General features: G+C 42.9%; 1 protein-coding gene across 1 annotated transcript in view; it reads right to left on the bottom strand.

Moving 5' to 3' along the window:
- The window catches only part of LOC136883435 (MD-2-related lipid-recognition protein), a 52,977-nt gene extending 41,689 nt beyond the window's left edge, over positions 1 to 11,288 (bottom strand). Inside the window, exon 1 of the mRNA XM_067155716.2 lies at positions 11,130 to 11,288. Coding sequence (XP_067011817.1) covers positions 11,130 to 11,232 — 103 coding nt within the window. The 5' untranslated portion in view covers positions 11,233 to 11,288. The remainder of the gene's footprint in view (positions 1 to 11,129) is intronic.
- Between the last annotated feature and the right edge of the window lie 6,826 nt (positions 11,289 to 18,114).

The raw sequence follows: 18,114 nt of genomic DNA, 5'->3' as shown, positions 1-18,114 counted from the left end.
GTCTTCGCAGTGTTGTAGTCTACCACAGCGCGCACTGTCTTTCACATTGAAATCACCACGTTTAAGTTATCGAATCCGTGTCTCACATGTTCTAATCGATGGAGTGTGTTCACCACATATTTCTGCCAGCAAACGATGACTTTCCACAGCCTTTTTCTTTTGATTACATAAGAAAAGCAATGCGTGCCGCAAATGTTCCTTTTCAGGAACAAACGTTGGCATGATCACTGAACGATACAAGACAGACGCTAGTGTTTGGCGGACTCAAACTTGTGTGTGTTGGTAGGATAATGTCAGACGAACAAACTGACGTATGTGTCAAATTTTACTATTTAGTATTTATTATTATTGAACATAACAGGCGTTCAGCTCAAATACATGTTCACAGTGCAAACAACTTGCAACAAAAAATAAATAAATGAAAAACACTAGACTCCTTGGGCATGCCATGAGGTCTATCCGATACTCCGGAAACGTGACGCTCCTCACCACAGCAGTCATCCTCAGTCCCTGTATGCCACCATCAGCGCCCATATGGCAGTTTGTGGGGGGGGGGGGGGTACGTAGTATTTTTAATATTTTGGAAGATAAATGGCGACTTGTATTCTGTGGTAGAATAACCCACGGTATCCCCTGCCTGTTGGTGGGGAACGGTATTACCGCTTCTACGTAATACTGACTTTTAAATCATTTTCTTGAAAGGAAAACACCTGACTAGAGTAGATGTTTGCCTTTCCCTGACAGCTAGGGGGGCGGGTATGGGCGCCCTTGCATGCCACGTCCAGCAACCTACTACTACTGCTGTCCGGCCCGGACATCACCCCTGGTGAGAAAAAGGCCGCCCTCCCGGTGAAGGTATGTGTCAAATTCGTACGCAGCGTACTGTTCGCTGGCGCCATCTCTTAGTGAAACCGGAAAAGACTTATGCATACACCCGGTATCGGGCCGATGACCTCGATGTTAGGCCCCTTTAAACAACAAACATCAATCAACACCTGGTATCTTAAGCGCAAAAACATCGTATTATTTCGTATTCTTATTCTTTACCGACCTCGATAGCTGCAGTCGCTTAAGTGCGGCCAGTATTCTGTATTCGGGAGATAGTAGGTTCGAACCCCACTGTCGGCAGCCCTGAAAATGGTTTTCCGTGATTCCCATTTTCACACCAGGCAAATGCTGGGGCTATACCTTAATTAAGGTCACGGCCGCTTCCTTCCCACTCCTAGCCCTTCCCTGTCCCATCGTCGCCGTAAGACCTATCTGTGTCGGTGCGACGTAAAGCAACTAGCAAAAAAAAAAAAAAAAAAAAAGTATTTCGTATTCGAGTTTTAAATATTACTTTGATCAATTTAATTCTTCTATTTTAGTTTACAAGACAAACGTATATAGATGCCCTCATCAGCTGATCAAAGTAGTCACCATCACCAAAGCGAAAGGATTATAGGTTAAAAAGCGGCTACGGCCACACACTGCAAGAAAATGGAAACCTACAACCAGTTTTTCAGTCTTTGACCGGGTGAGGGATGTAATGAACGAACCAAATATAGGCTATTATTACAATGGGGTCGCCACTCCCAAGGGGATTTATTAATGACTGATAAATGCTATGGTCCGCCTCTGTGGTGTACTGGTTAGTGTGATTAGCTGCAACCCCCGGAGACCCGGGTTCGATTCCCGGCTCTGCCACGAAATTTGAAAAGTGGTACGAGGGCTGGAACTCAGCCTCGGGAGATGAACTGTGTAGAGGTGGGTTCGATTCCTACCTCAGCCATCCTGGAAGTGGTTTTCCGCGGTTTCCCACTTCTCCTCCAGGCAAATGCCGGGATGGTACCTAACTTAAGGCCACGGCCTCTTCCTTCCCTCTTCCTTGTCTATCCCTTCCAATCTTCCCATCCCCCATCAAGGCCCCTGTTCAGCATAGCAGGTGAGGCCGCCTAGGCGAGGTACTTGTCATTCTCCCCAGTTTCACCCCCCACCCCACCCAGAGTCTGAAGCTCCAGGACACTGTCCTTGAGGCGGTAGAGGTGGGATCCCTCGCTGAGTCCGAGGGAAAAACCAACCCTGGAGTGTAAGCAGATTAAGAAAGAAAAATAATTGCTAGGAAATGGAGTGTTGCTGGAATGAAAAATAACAGGGAAACCCGGAGAAAAACCTGTCCCTCCTCCGCTTTGTCCAACACAAATCTCACATGGAATGACCGGGATTTGAACCACGGTATCCAGCGGTGCCATCTGAGCCACACACACTGCGAGAATGCGTTGTGATTGGCCAGGTCGTATTATCGTAATGTTATACCGAGACGCTTGTTAATATGCAGGCGCGCACAGCCGCTAGTCTGAAATATTACAAAAACAAGTTCAATATTTCTCAATTATTCAGCCATTGCCTTGCCTCCCTCTATACATGATGATCCACATAACATGTACTGTCAGTTCTTGTACACACTGTACTGTTTATGTCCTTAAAACATTTTTTTAGTTACGTAATTCCATTCAATTCACCTCATGCGTAGTCTATGTAGTCTATCTCTAGATCTGTACTGGGTATTATTCAGCTGTTATGCATTAAGGGAAACCACAGGAATGTATATCAACACAACAGTGCCGTTTTGGACATACAGATGTCTTATTGCTGGGGGTCGTGCGAAAATTTGTGCAACGCAAAACTGTATGTAACAAAATGGGTGACGGAAGTGTAACCTATCAGACTGTGGTGTACAGTATTCCAGTGGCGTGCACTGAACCCCAGGTACGGGCAAACAGAGGCGAGCTGTGCTATGTTGCTGCATTAAACGGAGCACTCGAACAGTCCGTCTGGGTCGTAAGGACACTTCTCTTAACCTGTTCCTTACTGTCTGGTCAGACACCAGTGACCCTCCTGAGGTCTCGTTGCAGTTCTCTGGCAGTTGCTGAACGACGCCTCAGATATCGGTTGTGATGCATGCACGACCTTATCCAACCCTCCTTGTGAACTGGCCTGTCTCAATGTAGCGATTCCACAAGCGTTGAATAACTGACGGAGAGACGATTCACAGCAACACGACGAAAAGTCCATCCTTCTTGGATCAAAGTGACGGCCGTCGCGACTTGAATCTCATTAAGATGTCTCATGGGATGTGCTGGTTGACGTACAACATGCTCAAATGACCGCAGTAGACTGTGTACCTCACAACGACACACGGACGCACCGCTATTCCCTTTGTTTTGAGGGGTCGCCTGACAGTTTAATGCATGGCTACACCTACAGATTGCGTATAACTTCGATTTGACATACCCTGATTAGCTAAGGTCTCAAGGTATGCTATACGACCATTGGAACCCCATCAACCAAATTAACGTTCACATACCAGACGTTACAAAACATGTTCCCCTATTTTTTGAACTGTGTATTAATGCAAACATTCCTATATAATAACAATATCCACAAACAGAAAAAAAAATGTAGCTTGTTTCTCAAATACGTTTTGACGAGTCTTATGTACGGAGTTTTCAATAATATTTACAGGTAAACAGAAAAATAGAACTTGACTCAAATACATTTTCTGAATACATGTCCTATAACTGTATATTGTTCATTTCGTGATAATAGCTCCACTACCAGATGTACCAGTCTTCATTGAGAAGTGGAGTTCTTTGAAGGAATGCCTGCTTTCTAATCTCATTCCTTGATATAAAATCATCTACCAAACCCATCGGGGAGAGCTCACCGGACTCTCTGGGTATAACCCATCAGCGCAGCTCAACCCATTGGGGAGATCTCACCGGACTCTCTGGGTATAACCCATCAGCGCAGCTCAACCCACTGAGGAGAGCTCACAGGCCGGGCTGAATGGCTCAGACGGTTAAGGCGCTGGCCTTCTAACCGCAACTTGGCAGGTTCGATCCTGGCTCAGTCCGATGGTATTTGAAGGTGCTCAAATACGACAGCCTCGTGTCAGTAGATTTACTGGCATGTAAAATAACTCCTGCGGGACTAAATTCCGGCACCTCGGCGTCTCCGAAGACCGTAAAAGTAGTAAGTGGGACGTAAAGCAAATAACATTATTATTATTATTATTATTATTATTATTATTATTATTATTATTATTATTATTATTATTATTATTATTATTATTATTGGAGAGCTCACCGGACTCTCTGGGTATAACCCATCAGCGCAGCTCAACCCATCGGGGAGAGTTCACCGGCCTCTCTGGGTATAACCCCATCAGCGCCGCTCAACCCATCGGGGAGAGCTCCCCGGACTCTCTGGGTATAATCCATCAGCGCAGCTCAACCCATTGGGGAGAGTTCACCGGACGCTCTGTGTATAACCCATCAGCGCCGCTCAACCCATCGGGGAGAGTTCACCGGACTCTCTGGGTATAACCCCATCAGCGCCGCTCAACCCATCGGGGAGAGCTCACCGGACTCTCTGGGTATAACCCATCAGCGCAGCACAACCCACTGGGTAGAGCTCACCGGACTCTCTGGGTATAACCCATCAGCGCAGCTCAACCCACTGGGGAGAGCTCACAGGCCGGGCTGAGTGGCTCAGACGGTTAAGGCGCTGGCCTTCTAACCGCAACTTGGCAGGTTCGATCCTGGCTCAGTCCGATGGTATTTGAAGGTGCTCAAATACGACAGCGTCGTGTCAGTAGATTTACTGGCATGTAAAATAACTCCTGCGGGACTAAATTCCGGCACCTCGGCGTCTCCGAAGACCGTAAAAGTAGTAAGTGGGACGTAAAGCAAATAACATTATTATTATTATTATTATTGGAGAGCTCACCGGACTCTCTGGGTATAACCCATCAGCGCAGCTCAACCCATCGGGGGGAGTTCATCGGCCTCTCTGGGTATAACCACATCAGCGCCGCTCAACCCATCGGGGAGAGCTCCCCGGACTCTCTGGGTATAATCCATCAGCGCAGCTCAACCCATTGGGGAGAGTTCACCGGACGCTCTGGGTACAACCCATCAGCGCCGCTCAACCCATCGGGGAGAGTTCACCGGACTCTCTGGGTATAACCCCATCAGCGCCGCTCAACCCATCGGGAAGAGCTCACCGGACGCTCTGGGTATAACCCATCAGCGCAGCTCAACCCACTGAGGAGAACTCACCGGACTCACTGTGTATAATCCATCAGGGCAGCTCAACCCATTGGGGAGAGTTCACCGGACTCTCTGGGTATAACCCATCAGCGCAGCTCAACCCATTGGGGAGAGTTCATCGGACTCTCTGGTTATAACCCATCAGCGCAGCTCAACCCATTGGGGAGAGCTCACCGGACTCTCTGAGTATAACCCATCAGCGCAGCTCAGCCCATTGAGGAGAACTCACCGGACTCTCTGGGTATAACCCATCAGCGCAGCTCAACTCATCGGGGAGAACTTACCGGACTCTCTGGGTATAACCCATCAGCGCAGCTCAACCCATTGGGGAGAGTTCACCGGACTCTCTGGGTATAATCCATCAGCGCAGCTCAACCCATTGGGGAGAGCTCACCGGACGCTCTGGGTATAACCCCATCCCCCAGCAGACTTGAGACAAGCAACCTTGGGACCTCCTTTTTTAAATCTTGTTACGCTCTAGTTCTCGACTCGGGGCTCCTCAGACTAGCAAACTCCACGTTTTAAGGGGGCCTTAACATCTAGGAGAAACATTCTTGTGTTTTTGTGGGGGGGGGGGGGGGAGGGGTGCAGAAAAGGCCTTGCCACCCCCAAAGTCGGCGCCACTGGTTCAGTGCTCTTTGCCCTGGTTACGGTGCCGTTCCTTGGACTTGTATCCTCGAGTTCGTCTGAAGATCACTCATTTTGTCTCGCTGTGGGATTAGGCCGTATTCTTCTCTCAGCTGTTATTAATCGTCTAATTATAAACCGACCATCACATGTGTGGAGGAACACGTCATCGGTTCAGCGCTCCTCTTCAATTGGATAAAATTGCCTTATAGTTCCACGAAGTGTAATTCAGGCTTATTAAGGTAGTTAGGTGTCTAGTGGGGACCCGTCATTGAGTTTTATGTCTTCTCTTGCAGACTATGTCTCAGCTCACCGTGGGCGAGGTATTCCTCTACTGGATATCACCCCTGACGACAAAGTACAAAATAAAAACAGACCGAAGTTTACAGTGATTATAAAATAACTAAAGAGAACAAACGGACATTATAAAAACTGACAACATATGTGGATTGGTTAAAAAGTTTGAGAATTCGGGAGATGGTGGGTTCGAACACCACTATCGGCAGCGCTGAAGATGGTTTTTCGTGGTTTCTCATTTTCACACCAGGCAAATGCTACGGCTGTACCTCAATCAATCCCCCGCCCGTTTCCTTCCAACTCCTAGGCCTTTCCTACCCGATCGTCGTCATAAGACTTATCTGTGCTGGTACAACGTAAAGCAAATTGTAAAAAATACGTCTATATATAAAAGGCTTGGCCTTTGCTGGCAAGATGTAGTGTTTACAGTGCACTGTGTCTTCTGGTATGGACTAGAATAAAACTGTTACTTTCATTGACCTGCCTCAGTCTTATACTTGGCTTTGACAATATGAAAGTGGCTGAGGTATGAGCGATGCTAGTAATGCCATTCCTTATGCAGCCAGTCCCTGCTATGAATGGTGTAAAAATGTCGCTTATAGGGTCGGTTGGTGCACGCTTTTCAGTTGGCTTGGCAGACTGATGTGCAATAGCAACTTCTGGCTCAGTGAGGAAAGCAACGGGAAACTACCTCACTCCTCATTTCCCTTGTACGCCTTTTCAGTGAGACCTAGGCTATCAATGACAGCTAAAGGTGAACCTGTTGAGGATCCAACCAGCCTTCGGGCTGAATACCCAACATACACACACATTAAAGGCTAAGTCCGACTGGCTGTAATAAACGCTCAGCCAAAAGTAGTGGACATAACACCGAGCTCGATAGCTGCAGTCGTTTAAGTGGGGCCAGTATCCAGTAATCGGGAGATAGTGGGTTCGAACTCCACTGTTGGCAGCCCTGAAGATGTTTTTCCGTGGTTTCCCATTTTCACACCAGGCAAATGCTGGGGCTGTACCTTAATTAAGGCCACGGCCGCTTCCTTCCCATTCCTAGACTTTTCCTATCCTATCCAATCGTCGCCATAAGACCTATCTGTGTCGGTGCGACGGAAAAGCAAAAAAAAAAAAAAACCCTGGACATAACGAAATGAAATTTTAGGGATACATTTACATTACAGTGTAGGTGTTTACTAATGGATGATTTTTGGATATTCCGTAGCTAAGAGGGTGAAAAGGGGAGTTGATTGTTTAAATATAAATGAGTACATCTATATATGAAAACGGTTCACAGACGTAAAAATTGATATTTTGAATCTACTTTAAAAATAAAGAAACACGTACTTTTTTGTTTTCAAAAATTCCCTTAAGGGGGGGGGGGGGCGTGAACATGATAGAAAAGGGATTGAATACCTTTGATGAGGATCTTTATATCTAAAAAACTGAATATGTTACAAACATGAAAATTGATATTTGGAATCCCTCTAAAAATAAAGAAACACGTATTTTTTGTTTTCGGAAAATCTACTTAAGGGGGGGGGGGGTGAACAGGAGTAAAAAATGGGTGAATTTTTTAAATGAGTATATCAAGGGTATATGTTTTAAAAATGTAACATTTTACAGGCGTAAAAATTGGAATTTGGAATCTCCTATAAAAGTAAAGAAGCCCGCATAATTTTTTCAGAAAATCCACTTAAGGGGAAGTGAAAAAGGGATAAAGTTTTAAAATGTGAATATCTACAGTATATCTCACAAAGTTAACATGTTACATACGTGAAAATTGGTATTGTTAATCTCTTTTTAAAAAAAATAAAGAAACACGCATTTTGTTACCATTGTTGCCTTCACGACCCATACTTATAGACATGATATAGGCTTTAAGAATGTCACCTTGTCCGGCTCCATGGCTAAATGGTTAGCGCGCTGGCCTTTGGTCACAGGAGTCCCGGTTTCGATTCCCGGTAGGGTCGGGAATTTTAACCTTAATTGGTTAATTTCTCTGGCACGGGGACTGGGTGTGTATGTCGTCTTCATCATCATTTCATCCTCATCACGACGCGCAGATCGTCTTCGGGCGTCAGATCAAAAGACCTGCAACTTGCGAGCCGAACGTGTCCTCGGACACTCCCGGTACTAAAAGCCATACGCCATTATTTTCATTTCATTTTCCCTTTACCACGCTCAGCAAACCACAGATCTTCAATATGTCTGCTATCGTCTTCATTTCAATGCACTTGTCATGTTCACGTAACCGTGGTACCTTAATCAATCAATCAACCAATCAATGACTACTGGATCTGCACTTATGGCCGGCACCCAGACTGCTACTAAAACGTTTTTATTCCGTTCCTGACGGTAACGCCGCCTCTCAGGCCGGGAAATTTGCTACGGTAAATAATAATAATGGCGTATGGCCTGGTGCAGGTACTTTTCTAGTAGACGGCCTATTAGGCGACCTGCATGTCTGTGAAGATGAGGGCCCTACCTAAGATGATTTGTAATGTTGAATACGCCCCGAGCCATCAGAATTAACCAATTAAGGTTAAAATCCCCGACGCGGCCGGGAATCGAACCCGGGACCCTCTGAACTGAAGGCCAGTACGCTGATCATTCAGCCAACGAGTGAGGTGAGAGGGTTGGCGGCCGTGGCCTATACTATGCCCTACTCGTCACGTAAAAGGCAAATATCGCCCCATTCTGTTTCTTTTTTTAATTGTTCATCCCGACTGCCAACTTGACTAGTTACATATAGAAATCACGAGACATAACCATCAATAAACTAACCTCAATTGAAGTATCAATAATGGAGGTCCCTTACCGAAGAAAATGATCAATCAAGGTATTCATAATTCAATAAACTAACCTCAATGTAAGTATCAATAATGGAGGTCCCTTACCGAAGAAAATGATCAATCAAGATATTCATAATTAATGCGGTTTCAAGCTCAATGAGGAATTACGGAAATGAACACGCTCTCTATCTCACCCTAACTTAATTTAATGCTATATATTTCTGCCTTTAATTGATATACGCATCAGTATAACCGTATTCTTCGGTGTTTGCCTAATGTAAATAATTCAGCTCCCTTCTTCAAATTTGCTATTATATTACATTGCAAATATATTACAAGCACATATGCCGTAAGCCAATAGTAATACATAAAGGCTAAGTCTGCAAATCATACCAAAGTCGAGACAAGGCAAGGTTAGGTTAAGTTAGGTTGATGATAAGTTTCCGTCCATTTGAACTGAACTGATCTTTCCTTTTCGGAGGAATTCTTGCAGATTTTTCTAGCTTCTTAGACATCCTAATCGAATTCTATACCGATACGTAAGAACTGAACGAAATAAGATCATAATTAATAAAATGTTGCGTTCGTCATTTCATACCAACTACGTTTTTAAATGCAGTATTCGAACATGCCACAATTCTAGATATACATGGTATTACCCATACAGATTTATAATCCCATAGAAAAAGAAAATATGATTTAATTATACCCGCAAATGTAACACTAGTGACTTTAACAATACGACAGTGGTAATGCGTAATTCTCGCAAATCACGAAATAAAGCATGACTGTACCGTGCCAACGTTCCAGATTAACAGTATAGGGTCCTTAAACTGTATGGTTAGCGACACTGAATCGAACTCAACAGTCAGAAAATAACTAAAAATCACTGCTTTCAGAATTAACAGCGGAGAAACAGTAGGGGTGTACCCTCAGTGTACAGGTTTCGCCTTAGTGCAGGAGAATGGAAAACCACTGGAAACCATTGTCAGGACAGCCGACGGTGGGCACAAACCCCTCTCCGTCTCCCGAATACAGAGGTGTAGAGCCGCGGCCACCCCTTCTCTGCTCGGTTGGCCGGTCGGAGTGCAGAGCTGTCGGACCACGGACCAGCCGTGGCCACCCCTCCTCTGCTCGGCTGGCCGGTCGGAGTGCAGAGCTGTCGCACCAAGGACCAGCCGTGGCCATTTGCAGGCCGAAGCCCACTCTGAATTCGCCGACCTCCTATCATTTGTATATCTAGTATTTTCTTAAATATATTTTGCTAAACATGTAAAGGTTACAAGTACTGTAATTCTATTACTTTTAATCAATTGATTACGATGCGTTCGGTAATCAGATGTATATTAGAACGAGTATTAGATAAACGTCTTCGATCTTGCAGCAGCTAAAACCATCGGCATCATTTGAGCATTTTGATTTATGGAGCAGGGATTACCGGGGTGTCCATGGGTCCTCCCTTTTGAAAGAAATTTGCGACCACAGAATTATTACTAATATTCTACATTAATCACTTAATTTAATAACCAAACTCTGCAAAGTAAAGAACATCCACACAGAATTAAAAAGGACACCTAATTCAAGTGTATTTGTTACTTGGCCTGTTCTTATCCATAGCAGTAGAAATCACTCAGACAACATGGGCAAAAAAGCTTTTCTTTCTTTTACATAATGTGAAGGTGGAATTGAACAGTAACAGAAATTATTTCCATTACCATTATATACACTAGGTAGCCTATACAATTTTGCAATGATCATTTTGTTTCATTGAGCTAAATTAAACAGAGTAACGGAAAACGTACTTCTAAATATATAGTATTTCTAAGTCTGTAATATTACGAACATTTTTTTCCGACAAAATATTGGGGGGTGGGGGACAACTGCCACCCCTTGCCACCCCGAATTATCCCTATGGCTAAAACTGAAAAGTTCGATGGCACATTAGTTCTGTTAGACATTTTTACAGTAGGTTCGAACCCCACTGTTGGCAGCCCTGAAAATGGTTTTTCGTGGTTTCCCCATTTTCACACCAGGCAAATGCTGGGGCTGTACCTTAATTAAGGCCACGGCCGCTTCCTTCCAACTCCTAGCCCTTTCCCGTCCCATCGTCGCCATAAGACCTATCTGTGTCGGTGCGACGTAAAGCAACTAGCAAAAAACATTTTAAAGTAAAGTGTTTGACAACGTGGAACATAAAATTTAACACGCTATCTGCTTTCTCAGAAGTAATGCACCATTTTCATTACGAAAATATTGTATTTTATTTTGAGGTGAAAAATGATAATGCTGCTTCCCCTACAGAGAAGAAAAAAAGATGTTAACTTACCTTCTAACTGTGGACAGTCTGTGAACGGCGCCACTTCTGTGAGGACCGGGCAGCTGAAGAAGAGCACAGCCAGCAGACAGAAGATGGTGCTGTTCGGAGACATGCTGCGCTGCTAAACCTGATGACTACTAAACTGAAAATGATGCAGGGCTTCCTTCCCTTCCCGCCCCGACCCCTGGCCGCTAACAGGCCACTATACGTCATCGTGAACGCGACCAATCCCCACACTGTGTGTCGTAAGCAGTGTCATACATCCGTGCAAACAAATCACGCATGCAGACGGAAGACCGTCTTAATTTACAGCCAGGGCTGTTTTAAACCTTTAGAGGTTCTGATCACTCTAAAGATTTTTGTGTCCAAATAACAGGGACGTACGCAGAAATTATTTTCGGGGAGGGGGGATATTAAATATTAAAATTTGAGGACTTCTATAAAATAATGTTGGGTGCATGTTGTGAAATTAGAAACACTAAATTAACACTTTCAAAATAACACAATTATTTAATTAAGACATTTGTATTCATGTTGATGTTTACAATAATAGATGTCTCCTGGTTCTTTTTTAGGGCAGGAAAAGATTTTTCAGTTTTAATTACTGCGTTGATGGGGTGAAAGTTTATTTTGGGGATCATTGTAAGTACCTAAGTGTTAATATAAGGAAAGATCTTTATTTGGGTAATCACATAAATGGGATTGTAAATAAGGGTACAGATCTCTGCACATGGTTATGAGGGTATTTAGGGGTTGTATTAAGAATGTAAAGGAGAGGGCATATAAGTCTCTGGTAAGACCCCAGCTAGAGTATGGTTCCAGTGTATGGGAACCTCATCAGGATTACTTAATTCGAGATCTGGAAAAAATCGAAAGAAAAGCAGTTTGATTTGTTCTGGGTAATTTCCGACAAAAAGTAGCATTACAAAATGTTTGCAAAGTTTGGGCTGGGAAGACTTGGGAGAAAGGAGACGAGCTGCTCGACGAAGTGGTATGTTCCGAGCTGTCAGTGGAGAGAGGGCGTGGAATGACATCAGTAGACGAATAAGTTTGAGTGTTGTCTTTAAAAGTAGGAAAGATCACAATATGAAGATAAAGCTCGATTCAAGGGGGCAAATTGGGGCAAATATTCGTTTATAGGAAGGGGAGTTAGGGACTGGAATAACTTACCAAGGGAGATGTTCAATACATTTCCAATTTCTTTTCAGTCATTTAAGAAAAGGCTAGGAAAACAACAGATAGGGAATCTGCCACCTGGGCGACTGCGCTAAATGCAGATCTGATTTAAGTGATTGAATTAATGTGAGAACTCTGGGACGACAGTGCTGCTTCTATCGATCTGTTTTCAAGCCAGAAGTGACGGACATGAAAGTAGCGAGAATGATTGCTGGTACCAACAGGTGGGAACAATGGTAGGAGGGTACTCCGAACGAGGAGATAAAGGATAAGATGGAAATGAACTCGGTAGATGAAGCGCTGTACGCATAAACTATCTTCGGTGGTGGGGTCATGTGAAGCGAATGGAGGAGAATAAGTTGCCTAGGAGAATAATAGACTCTTTTATGGAGGTAAGAGACTTAGGAGGAGACAGAAATGGTGATTATTAGCCTTAGTTTCTAATGATTTGAAGACAAGAAGTACAGAATTAAACTTAGCCACAGAACTAGTTACAAATAGAGGATTGTGGCGGCGGTTAGTAAATTCACAGGGGCTTGCAGACTGAACGCTTAAGGGGAGTATGAATGGCCTATCCCGCTAATGTTAAATTTGCTAATTTCATGACCCATTTTCTCAAGAACTACCAACAGGTGGGAACAATGGTAGGAGGGTAATCCACCGAGCTCGATAGCTGCAGCCGCTTAAGTGCGGCCAGTATCCAGTAATCGGGAGATAGTGGGTTCGAGCCCCACTGTCGGCAACCCTGAAGATGGTTTTCCGTGGTTTCCCATTTTCACACCAGGCAAATGCCGGGGCTGTACCTTAATTGAGGCCACGGCCGCTTCCTTCCACTTCCTAGGCCTCTCCTATCCCATCGTCGCCATAAGACATATCTGTGTCGGTGCGACGTAAAGCAAGTAGCAAAAAAAAAAAAAGGAGGGTACTCCGAACGAGGAGATAAAGGATAAGATGGAAATGAACTCGGTAGATGAAGCACTGTACGCATAAACCATCTTCGGTGGTGGGTCATGTGAAGCGAATGGAGGAGAATAAGTTGCCTAGGAGAATAATAGACTCTTTTATGGAGGTAAGAGATTTAGGAGGAGACATAAATGGTGATTATTAGACTTAGTTTCTAATGATTTGAAGACAAGAAGTACAGAATTAAACTTGGCCACAGAACTAGTTACAAATAGAGGATTGTGGCGGCGGTTAGTAAATTCACAGGGGCTTGCAGACTGAACGCTTAAGGGGAGTATGAATGGCCTAACCCGCTAATGTTAAATTTGCTAATTTCATGACCCATTTTCTCAAGAACTAGTTTATGAAACATAATGAAACTTTTGCACATTGTTTATACATGTTTTATATACTTACTCCTCTACTTTCATTGAAGTACGTATTCTAGAAGTTGAGAGAGAAATTATTTTCTCTGGTTTTTTTACACCTTTTTTTTTGTCAAATGTTTGTGAATATTTCTTCAAATATACAAGCTATCTCTACCATACTAGAGGTTTATTGTTACAAGGGTATTATACATAAATAGTGAAAAAATCAAGAATCTGTCTTCTATAGATCCGGAGATAACGGGTCATTTGTCTGAAAAAATAGTTTTCAGAAATTGCAATTAAAAATTAATTTAGAGTGTAAGTCACTTTTCAATGGAAACAACTGTAACAAATAGCCGGCAGTGTAGTCTTCATCATCTACTACGTTGTTCGAGTGTATCCTCTTCTTCTTCCTCAAATATCTTGCCTCCTTGGACAATTTTTGGGCCTGTAGCTCTGCCTTGTCGACTCGCTCCTTGTCCAGTTCCTTCAGTATGGCTCGTGTATTCCAACCAGTCTTCACACCCAGCTCCTCCAAGACTTTCAGTCTACTAGTATTGTCATCATTAAATGTGATTACAGCATCATACATACCAAGCTTCAATGTATTGTACCCCACAAATACATTTTTAGTACTCTTGTCCACACTACATTGTTGAATGACTATACGTTATTTTTCCTGTCAGACATCTCTTCAGTAGATCTGAATTTGCCGAATCTCTATAAACTGTATTCATAGCCAACATAACAGCCTCAGGTATAGAGTTATTTTTGGTAAACTTATCTAAAGTTCCAGCTGCTTCACCTTTTTTGTATTTACACCACTCGCCAGAACAGAGATTGTGGATTGGCTTGTCATCTGTTGATATTTTATGAAAGAAAGTTGCCAACAAAGCCTTTTCATATCATCCAGGTTATTTCCATTGCTTCTGATCGCTTGAGAATAGTATTCTGATAGTTGATTGCTGGCACTGTCTAGCAGACGACATCTTTAGCTCTTGTCATGATCGAATGTACTCAAGATCAATAACACACTAGCACAACAGCACAAAGTATAAAAAATATGCGCATTATACCAAGAATAATGTAAACAACAAACATACAAGTGTTATGCCAGTCCCACCAACTTATGCAGCAATGTTTCCAGTAGAATTTAAATCAAACCACAGCCTTCTAGACCTTACGGTTCTTGAGATATTAAGTGTTTACTGAAAAATGGTTTATGAAATCTTGAAAATGCCCTGTGCAACTAATTAAACTAATTAAATTAAATTAAATATACTTCTAATCATGCAAATTTAATAAATCATACACCAAATTAATCAGCAAATTACAAATAATATGTTGGCATAAAAATAAAAATCAAAACGATTTTTTCAACAAAATAGTCATTTATATTCTATAGTAGTAAAGTATAGTATTTATTCATTGAACATAACAGGCGATTAGCCCCGGTACATGTTCACAAAGCGCCTTCCATGCACGAACAACTAACAACAAATAAAGAAAAGAAGAAAAACTCGAGATTCCTTAGGCATGCTATGAGGTCCATCAGATACCCCGGAAACGTGACACTCCCGAGGGAGTCCTCTTACGGGTATGTCCTGCTCTCCCTTGCCCATCACTCCTTACCTTCTCCTAATATGAGTAAATAGTGAGAGAACAGCACATGCCCAAATATATACAACTGAGTACCATGCTGCTAGCTTACTACAAATAATAATAAAGTTATAACGCTCGTAATCTGCTGAGGCTACGTAACAATCAGCATGTTGTTCTGTACTTAATATCTCTTCAACACGTACTAAATGTACGTAACACGACCTAATAGGTTGAAAGTCGCTTTCGAGTTTCTCCATGTTTCACAACGTGCTGTCTGAAAACCGTCGATCCTTTACACCTTAGAACAGGGTGCATTGCGCTGTGCACGGTGCAAAAGACGACTTCGCTTGGATGACCAGAGTGCAGACCCCCACTCCTCGATTTGGAACAATAGCACTGTCTCTCTCTTTCCCTTCGCCTGTCTCGCTCGATCCGCCTGTCTCCCTCTTCCTCACTTGCTCCGTAGCGCTCAAAATCCGAGCCGAGTTGAGCCGAGCTTAGCCCAGTCGCCCCGAGACGACGCGCTGGTCCGAGCTTAGTGGGACCGATGCACTTTGCACAGGACCTCTGCGCTTCAGTTTGCACGCGTGAGATTTTGGGCGTTTTAGGGGCCCTGCCTTAGAACGTGGAGATGACTATAATTGTGATATTCTGCAAAGCCAACTGAGGTAAGTTTTCTGAATTCCAATTTCATTCTAATTTCTGTAACCCTAGTGTGGTTAAGCCAAATACGATTCCATTTATACTAATTTCAATTTATTTCTCCAGGATATCCATTTCAAGTTTGCTGAATTAATTCTAAGTGGAAAAAACATCATTGTAAATTCTGAACGTACATATTTTAACAAACACATTTAAAAAAAAAATTATATTAATATAAAAATATGTACTGTCTGAAGGAATAGACTACGTATTTCACTCATATATTTTTAAAGCAAAGGGTACTGTTGAGTGGGCCACTGAATATGGACCTTAAAAAGAGGTTAGTGAAGTGCTTTGTGTGGGGCATTGCTCTTTATGGGTCTGAGACTTGGACTTCGAGAAGGAAGGAAGAATGAAATCTTTTGAAATGTGGATGTTGTTGTTGTTTGAGTCGTCAGTCCATAGACTGGTTTGGTGCAGCTCTCCATGCCACCCTATCCTGTGCTAACCTTTTCATTTCTACATAACTATTGCATCCTACATCTGCTCTAATCTGCTTGTCATATTCATACCTTGGTCTACCCCTACCGTTCTTACCACCTACACTTCCTTCAAAAACCAACTGAACAATTCCTGGGTGTCTTAAGATGTGTCCTATCATTCTATCTCTTCTTCTCGTCAAATTTAGCCAAATCGATCTCCTTTCACCAATTCGATTCAGTATCTCACCATTCGTGATTCGATCTATCCACATCTCACCTTCAGCATTCTTCTGTAACACCACATTTCAAAAGCTTCTATTCTCTTTCTTTCTGAGCTAGTTATCGTCCATGTTTCACTTCCATACAATGCCACGCTCCACACGAAAGTTTTCAAAAACATCTTTCTAATTCCGATATCAATGTTTGAAGTGAGCAAATTTATTTTCTTAAGAAAGCTCTTCCTTGCTTGTGCTAGTCTGCATTTTATGACCTCCTTACTTCTGCCATCGTTAGTTATTTTACTACCCAAGTAACAATATTCTTCTACTTCGTTTCCTAATCTAATATTTCCTACATCACCTGCCTACGTTCGACTGCACTCCATTACTTTTGTTTTGGACTTATTTATTTTCATCTTGTACTCCTTACCCAAGACTTTATATCCATACCATTCAGCAAAATCTCGAGATCTTCTGCAGTCTCAGATAAAATAACAATATCATCGGCAAATCTCAAGGTTTTGATTTCCTCTCCTTGGACTGTGATTCCCTTTCCAAATTTCTCTTTGATTTCCGTTACTGCCTGTTCTATGTAAACATTGAAAAGGAGAGGGGACAAACTGCAGCCTTGCCTCACTCCTTTCTGGATTGCTGCTTATTTTTCAAAGCCCTCGATTCTTATCACTGCAGACTGATTTTTATACAGATTGTAGATAATTCTTCGTTCTCGGTATCTGATCCCTATCATCTTCAGAATCATAAATAGCTTGGTCCAATCAACATTATCGAATGCCTTTTCTAGATTTACGAATGCCATGTACGTGGGCTTGTCCTTCTTGATTCGATCCTCTAAGATCAGACGTAAAGTCAGGATTGCTTCACGTGTTCCTACATTTCTTCTGAAGCCAAACTGATCTTCTCCCAACTCAGCTTCAACTTGTTTTTCCATTCTTCTGTAAATAATACGTGTTAAAATTTTGCAGGCATGAGATACTAAACTAATGGTGCGGTAGTTTTCACACCTGTCAGCACCGGCTTTCTTGGGAATAGGTGTAACAACATTCTGCCGAAAATCGGATGGGACTTCTCCTGTCTCGTACATCTTGCACACTAAATGAAATAACCTTGCCATGCTGGTTTCTCCGAAGGCAGTCAGTAACTCAGAGGGAATATCATCAACTCAAGGTGCATTGTTCCTATATAGGTCACTCACAGCTCTGTCAAACTCTGACCTCAAAATTGCGTCTCCCATTTCATCAGCATCAACAGCCTCTTCATGTTCCAGAACCAAATTATCTACATCTTTACCTTGATACAACTGTTGGATATGCTCCTGCCATCTTTCTGCTTTGTCTTCTTTCCCTAGAAGTGGCTTTCCATCTGAGCTCTTAATATTCATACACCTAGATTTCCTTTTTCCAAAGGTTTCCTTGATTTTCCTGTATGCAGCATCTACCTTTCCCAGGACCATACAGCCTTCGACATCCTTGCACTTCTCCTTCACCCATTCTTCCTTAGCTACCTTGCACTTTCTATCCACTTGATTCTTTAATCGCCTGTATTC

Source organism: Anabrus simplex, chromosome 11, assembly GCF_040414725.1.
Source record: "Anabrus simplex isolate iqAnaSimp1 chromosome 11, ASM4041472v1, whole genome shotgun sequence".
Classification (NCBI taxonomy): domain Eukaryota; kingdom Metazoa; phylum Arthropoda; class Insecta; order Orthoptera; family Tettigoniidae; genus Anabrus; species Anabrus simplex.
This window is presented reverse-complemented; position numbering and strand designations above follow the sequence as displayed.